This window comes from Heloderma suspectum, chromosome 8, assembly GCF_057233095.1.
Source record: "Heloderma suspectum isolate Gila_16-S chromosome 8, 16-S_ref, whole genome shotgun sequence".
Lineage (NCBI taxonomy): Eukaryota > Metazoa > Chordata > Lepidosauria > Squamata > Helodermatidae > Heloderma > Heloderma suspectum.
Genome location: NC_139465.1, coordinates 25335679 through 25343202, shown reverse-complemented (window position 1 = coordinate 25343202; position 7524 = coordinate 25335679). Strand labels below are relative to the sequence as shown.

The window sequence follows — 7524 nt, the reverse complement described above, 5'->3', positions numbered from 1 at the left end:
TATAACTTGGTCCCTCTGCCTATTAATCTCCCCCTGGCTTCAAACTATGGACTGGAAAGCTATATGCTGGTTAGGGAAATCTGCCCCTACTGCAGGGGTGGGGAACTTCTTTCAGCCTCAGGACAGAATAAAATTTTGGAGAAGCTCGGAGGAGGGCGGGGCAAATTCCAGCAGGGCTGAAGGCAAAGGGTTACTTCTGAGTAGACATGCATAAGATTACTCTGTGAGATGAACTTAGGTCTCACTGAAATCAATGGGATATGCTAGTCACAATGTCATTCCTATTAATTTCAATGGGAAGTGAGTTCAATTAACTTAGGCTGCGTGCAGACAGCACTTTAAGCCATGGTGGGTTATAAGCTGCCCACAGTAGCTTATGAGCCACTGTGCCCATCACACAATTGGGCAAATAAGGTACTGTGGGTAGCTTATCCCTCCGCCTTGCCCCTCCCTTCCCCTCAGACCTCCAGCCTGCATCCCAGGGACCCAGCAGAAAACTACTTGTCTGCCACTAAGTCCTTCGGGTCCCCTTTTAACATTTCCCCAGCCCTGTTTTGTGCAAAATGGGGAAATTTTTAAAAAAGGGACTCAATTGCGACCAACCGGGAAGGGGGCATGGGCAGCGGCTTGGGCATGATCGCCGAATAGTGATTGCACCCTGCTGGCCAAGAGCAGTAGGGGTTTCTGCCACTTTTGCCAAGTGGCTTGCTGATGGAGGCCCTTTACCCACAGTGGAAAGCTAGATAACACAATAACCCATAGTGGGTTAAATAACTCTTATTGCAGACCCTGGTTATCAGAGTGGCTTATTTCGGCAAACTAAGCCATTGTGGAATTTAAAATGCTCTACAGACAACACAATAACCAACAATGGTTATGATAACCCCATCATGGGTTATTGTGTCATCCGAACCCAGTCTTAGTCTGCATCAGACTAGCAGTTTGAATATTCTGGGCTTTTGTACTCACATCAAGGTTCCTAGTTCAGTGCGCAGCTCCTGTAGAAATGCTTTTTTCTCACTCACATATTGGTTCTTAAGTTTCATGATCAGAGGTTCTGTTTTCCCCTCCTCATCCTGCAAAAGCATACAAGACTTTTAAGGACTGCCCTTGTTTGATGCTACTTAGCCCCTTTTGTGGTTCGGTGAGTGGAAATTAGGGCAGAGTTTCAGATAGCCCGTATTCCATTCAGTTAACTGAAGCAGTTATTAAACATGTGAAAATTATTTTTTTCTGAGTGGAAACAGGTCTAGTTTTCAGGTCATCACACTGGCCTGCTATTGAACATAGGAGAGTTTGTGTGTTGTCTAGCCATTGTAACATCTCAGCAGAAGAGAAAAGGGATGCTGAATCTCTTAATATTTTTGGAACAAGCAAGCCTGGCTGCTCAGACTTTTAAACTGGACGTTCTAAATAATCATGGACTTCTGAATAATTACTGCAGTTCAAATCTGCAAGGCTTGCACATTTTTGGAATATCATAAGTTATTTTAACTTCTGCAATTGATATTACATAGCAATGAATTATCCTTTGCTAAAAAGTCTCCCCCTGTGCTTTGTCGGTATGGTTTTCATTACCTACCTTTCCGGCAAGGAAGTTGCTGAGTTCCTGCCCTTGTGGACTATGCAGCCCTATGGCAAACCTCTCTCTTTGTGCTTGGTGACACAAACAAAGCAAAGCGGGGCCACAACTTTGGCTTCGGAGTGATAACTATGGTAGTGAATTATGGATTCAACAAGCTTTAATTCTATCAGGCATTTAAAAACAAAACCAGGCACAATTAGATCATCTGCAAGATGACTTGGATGCACTACATTCTCCGGAGGGAGGCCAGAAGCAAAATAAACGTGCAAAGAGCTCTGCTGGATCAGCTGAAAGGTCTATCTAGTCCACCATCCTCTCTCGCCCAGGAGCCAGCTAGATGCATAATGAAGGCAACAAACTCCTGCTTGTTCTTCAGAAGCTGCTGTTCAGAGCCACACTGCCTCTGGACATGGGAATTCCATTTAGCCAGATAGACTCTCCTCTGACAACCTCCCTGAACCTAGTGCCCTCGAGATATGTTGGACTACAACTCCCACAATCCCACCGCCAGCTAAACCAGTTAAGTCCCAGCGCATCTGGCGGGCACCAGGTTGGGGAAGGCTGCTCTATGCATTTGTCCTTTGTTAAAGCCATCTAAGCCAGTAGCTTTCACCTTGGCTTGTGGCAGTGAATTCCATAAGCTAATTATGGGTTAAGTAAAAAAGTACTTCAAAAAAATCTGTCCTGAATTCATGGCCATTCATTTCACTAGGTAAGCCTGAGTACTAATGTACACATTATGGGAAAGGGAGAAAAAAGGGGGGGATATTCTCCGCAAAGCGGTTTGGCTGGGCCCCTCATTGCCCACTTTTAGGCAAGTATTGAAGATTATTATTTTGGCTGGCATTTTCCTTTACTTGGAGGTTTTTTTAGGGAGGGTGGTTGCTCTTCTGTTTCTGCTATTTTTATTTATTTATTAAATTTCTTAATCGCCATCTGGCCAGTCACCCAGCCACTCTGGGCAATGTTGTTGTTGTTGTTCAGTCGTTCAGTCGTGTCCGACTCTTCGTGACCCCATGGACCATAGCACGCCAGGCCTTCCTGTCCTGCGCTCTCTCCCGGAGCGTGCTCAAGTTCATATTCATTGCATCCATGATGCTATCTAGCCATCTCATCCTCTGCCGTCCCCTTCTCCTTTTGCCTTCAGTCTTTCCCAGCATCAGGGTCTTTTCCAGGGAGTTTTCTCTTCGCATTAGGTGGCCAAAATATTGGAGCTTCAGCTTCATTATCTGTCCTTCCAATGAGCACTCAGGGTTGATTTCCTTTAGGATGGACTGATTTGACCTCCTTGCAGTCCAGGGGACTCGTAAGAGTCTTCTCCAGCACCACAGTTCGAAAGCATCAATTCTTCGGCGCTCAGCCTTCCTTATAGTCCAGCTCTCACAGCCATACATTACTACTGGGAAAACCATAGCTTTGATTAGACGGACCTTTGTCGGCAAGGTGATGTCTCTGCTTCTTACTATGCTGTCTAGGTTGGCCATAGCTTTCCTCCCCAGGAGCAAGCGTCTTTTAATTTCATGGCTACAGTCACCGTCTGCGGTGATCTTGGAGCCCAAGAAAGTAAAATCTGTCACTGCTTCCATTTCTTCCCCTTCTATATGCCAGGAAGTAATGGGGCCAGATGCCATGATCTTAGTTTTTTTAATGTTGAGTTTCAAACCAGCTTTTGCACTCTCCTCTTTCACCCTCAACAAGAGGCTCTTTAGATCCTCTTCGCTTTCTGCCATTAGGGTGGTATCGTCTGCATATCGGAGGTTGTTGATAATTCTCCCAGCAATCTTAATTCCGACCTCTGATTCATCCAACCCGGCATTTCTCATGATGTACTCTGCATATAAGTTAAATAAGCAGGGTGACAATATGCAGCCTTGTCGTACTCCTTTCCCAATTTTGAACCAATCGGTTGTTCCATCTCTGGTTCTTACTGTTGCTTCTTGACCCTCGTACAGGTTTCTCAGGAGACAGGTAAGGTGGTCTGGTACTCCCATCACTTTCAGAATTTGCCACAGTTTGTTGTGATCCACACAATCAAAGGCTTTAGCGTAGTCAATGAAGCAGAAATAGACATTTTTCTGGAATTCTCTTGCTTTCTCCATGATGCAGCGAATGTTGGCGATTTGAGCTCTAGTTCCTCTGCCTCTTCTAAACCCAGCTTGTACTTCCGGTAGTTCTCGGTTCGCATACTGCTGAAGCCTAGCTTGTAGGATTTTGAGCATCACCTTGCTGGCATGTGAAATGAGCGCAATTGTGCGGTAGTTTGAACACTCTTTGGCGTTGCCCTTCTTTGGAATTGGAATGTAAACTGACCTTTTCCAGTCTTGTGGCCACTGTTGAGTGGCAATGTGCAACAGTACAATTTAAAACAATAAAATTACACATTAAAACATTGTTTAAAAATACCCTAACCCACCCCAAATGCCTGCCTGAACAACTAAATTTTCAGTGTGTGGCGGAAGCTCATTAAAGAGGGGGCATGGTGGAGTTCCCTAGGGAGGGAGTTCCACAGAGTGGGGGCCACCACAGAGAAGGCCCCCTCCCTCGTCCTCACCAGCTTAGCTGTCCTGGCTGATGAGACAGAGAGAAGGCCATCCGAGGCTGATCTTGTTGAGCGGCCTGTCTGGTGTTGCTGGAGGCACTCCTTGAGATAGGCTGGTCCAGAACCATATAGGGTTTTAAAGGTCAAAACCAACACCTTGAATTTGGCCCGGAAAACAACTGGTAACCAGTGCAACTCCTTCAGCACCGGGAGTGATGTGATCATGCCAGCGGCTGCCTTTGATCAGGCAAGCCGCCGCATTCTGCACCAGCTGCAGCTTTTTATTGTTTGATTACATTGTTTCGGTATGTTCTTTTACCTTACAATATTGTAAGCCACCTTGACACGAGATTTTGCCTAGAAAGGTAGGATGTGCTATGATATAAACGTTTTCTCAGCACCATATATAATTTTACATACTTGGTCTACTAAGTCCCCCTGCCCCCTCCCCCCACCTCCGCCCCTAAAACAAATGGATTGCTTCTTGTTCTGTGTGACAAGCCAAGTAACCTACCTCTAAGAATAAGAGCTTGTACATAACACTGTCGAACTCTGTTTTGTAGCCTGCTGCCTCAACTAACTCCTGAATCTCTTCATCAGTCTTTAACGGGAAAGCGGCCTTTAAGGCAAGGCTATAATAGGAGAGAGAAGCCACTTCAGTTTGTGTATCTAATATATGCACATATATGCCCTTTCTGAAACGTTAACTTGCTATGGATCAGCTATTCCAGAGAGGGAGCAGATGTCTATATTAACACGCACCCCCACTTACATACCTCTACCGCGTACCTGAACAAATACTGGAAGGGACCTGATCTCCCCTCTTGCTTCCCAATATATTTCAAATACGCCAAAACACCAAGACGACCCCAGGCAGAGAAATGTAATTATGCTTAAATTTGTTAAAATTAACATGCATTTCTAGTAGTGCAGTTCTGTTTCTTTGCATCCGGCTACAGATTTCACCTCCCTGCTCCACGCTCTTACATGAATTGTTCACTCGTCAGCTGGCCAGTATTTGCAGAGTCAGCGGTGGTCAGCTCCTTTAACAGGTTACTAAGTTGCTGGAGGTGGCTGTAGTATACTCCTTCATCCATCTGTGACAGTGATGACAGCAGAGTGAAGTTTAAGCATCATCTGTAGAACCTTCCAGTTTTTGATATATAGGAAATTAAGATGCCAACAAAGGCAACTCTAAAATCTTGACAATTCAGTCATTTCCCTCCAGAGAGGCCCTTTGATTCTATAGTTAAACTACAGTACCATGTTTGAGCCAGTTACAGAATCTGACTTGCCTTACAGTTGGAAAGGAGAGCAGGGGCAGCAGCAAGACGGCTCAACACCTCAGCCAGCTGCAAGTGTTAAGTTAGTGCGCAATCCTATGCATGTTTAGACAGAATAAAGTCCTACAACTCCCAGCATTCCCCAGCCAGCCATGCTTAAACATGCATAAGATTGCACCCTTAGTATTGTAAATAAGCACACCAAAAGGAAGTTACTACCCTGCAAAAAAATGTGCTAGCCTGCTGGGGGCTGGCATAGGAGACATGGTGAAGAGCTGCACTTCTATGCTGGGGACAAAGGAGAGGATTCCCTCCTTTGGCAGTCTGCTTGTTTTTTTGGAGGATAAGGCTGTCAATGACTATGACGGCTATATACTGCCAGTATCAGAGGCAGTACACCAATTGCTGGGAAATATGAGCAAGAGGGTGCTATTACACTCATGTCTTATTTATTATTCGTATTGAGTTTTAATCATATTTTTCAACGTGATTAAGTAGTATATAAAGTTATTACGACTTTTCCACTATTTTTTCTGATTGTCAACAACTTTTTCTGATGCAGCATGGCTCTTCTTTTGTTCTTATTCTGGTCTCACTCACCTGCCCTTCAGTGCTGAATTTACACCCCATCCCCTAAAAAACACCTGCACGGGAATTTCCCAGAAGTTTTATTTATGTTTTTCTTGGCAGCATTTTTATATCACCCATTTATAATAAATACCCTGCTGGCCCCCATGATTTACAGCAGAGATGGGCAACATATGCCCCCCCACCCAGTGGCAAAAAAACTTCCATTCACCACAATGGAGCATTAATAGGTCAAATTTAGCTTGAGAACAAGCTAAATTTGCTGCTCCATAGCAGCACCTAGGCAATTATTTTGCAGCCAGAACCATGTAGAATTCCACGGGGCGCCAGCAGCAGCAGCAGTTTAGCCCACCTGTGGTTTAAAGAGACTCGCCTGACAAAAGTGTAAAAACTTCTGATATAAAATACCACCACACTGGCCAAGGAAGGGAGACTTTCATATAGCATGTCTCCAGTGTTCAAGAGTTTCTTGCTTTCTCTTTCAAGAGATCCTTTCTCTCGCCTCCTGCGAGAGTGACAGCAGTCACCTTGAAGAAATGGTCCCTATTCCCTGTTTATTTGTACAACTAAGGAAGCGGAACACGATTGGAGTGCAATGGCGAACTACTCACAGTTCCCGTCAGGATGTGATGAAACAGGGACATGGCTTCATTGGACCGAAAGAGCTTGATGTTTTCATAGATACTGTAAGTCCAGTCAAAAGCAAGCGCATCACCATACTTTTTCTGGAAGAAGGTCAGGAAGAACTCTGAAAGGCTGGATCGCTTTCCTCTCTGCAAAAGAGGCAGAGGTTTCAGGAACAGTCCTCTGCTGATGGAAGTACAGGCCAAACAGGATGTTACAGTGATTTAGTAGCTAGCCACTAGGTCTGGGGTGTTGTTTATTAATTCATTACATTTCTATACTGCCTAATAGCTGAAGCCAGGCACCAGAGCGGTGAGGATTTCCATTGGGAATGCATCATACAGGAAGGGGAGGTTTAACCCTTCCCTCCCCTGCTGTAATCTCAAAGAACATCCACACACCCCACCCTGCGTACATGAGTCAGAGTTCGGGAAAGAGCCCCCATCTGTAGCAATGGACACTTTTTCTCTAAAACTAATTGTGGCAAGGGGGGCGGTGCAGACTGTGGCTGAGGAGGGAAGGTTTAAATCTTGTGTGCTGCAGCCCCAAAGAAAATGGTGGCGGCGGGGCACACCTGGTATTAAATGTTTTTAAAACCCAGATGTAGTTGCTACCTGTGCAATTAGAGGAGGGGTGGGCAATTTGTGGCCCTCCAAATGTTTTGGCCTACACCTTCCATCAGCCCTTGCCACCATAGCCAATGGCAAGGAATGATGGGAGTTGTAGGCCAAAACATCTGGAGGGCCACAAGTTGGCCACCTCTGAATTAAGAGTCCTGCCTAGTTTGGCCCTAAGATTTTTTTTACAGCAGCTGCCTGATTCACAATGTCTTCCCTTCTCCCTGCCCCCAATAATTTTAGATGGCAGAGTCAGCATTATTCCTTATGGCAAAGGCAGGCTTTGAA

General features: G+C 45.2%; 1 protein-coding gene across 1 annotated transcript in view; it reads right to left on the bottom strand.

The window, feature by feature from the left end:
- Window positions 1-7524, bottom strand: part of TSNAXIP1 (translin associated factor X interacting protein 1) — a 30425-nt gene that overhangs the window by 1965 nt on the left and 20936 nt on the right. The window contains exons 13-16 of the mRNA XM_084812885.1: window positions 6607-6768; window positions 5112-5221; window positions 4639-4756; window positions 970-1076 (exon numbers count right to left, since the gene is read on the bottom strand). Coding sequence (XP_084669011.1) covers window positions 970-1076; window positions 4639-4756; window positions 5112-5221; window positions 6607-6768 — 497 coding nt within the window. The remainder of the gene's footprint in view (window positions 1-969; window positions 1077-4638; window positions 4757-5111; window positions 5222-6606; window positions 6769-7524) is intronic.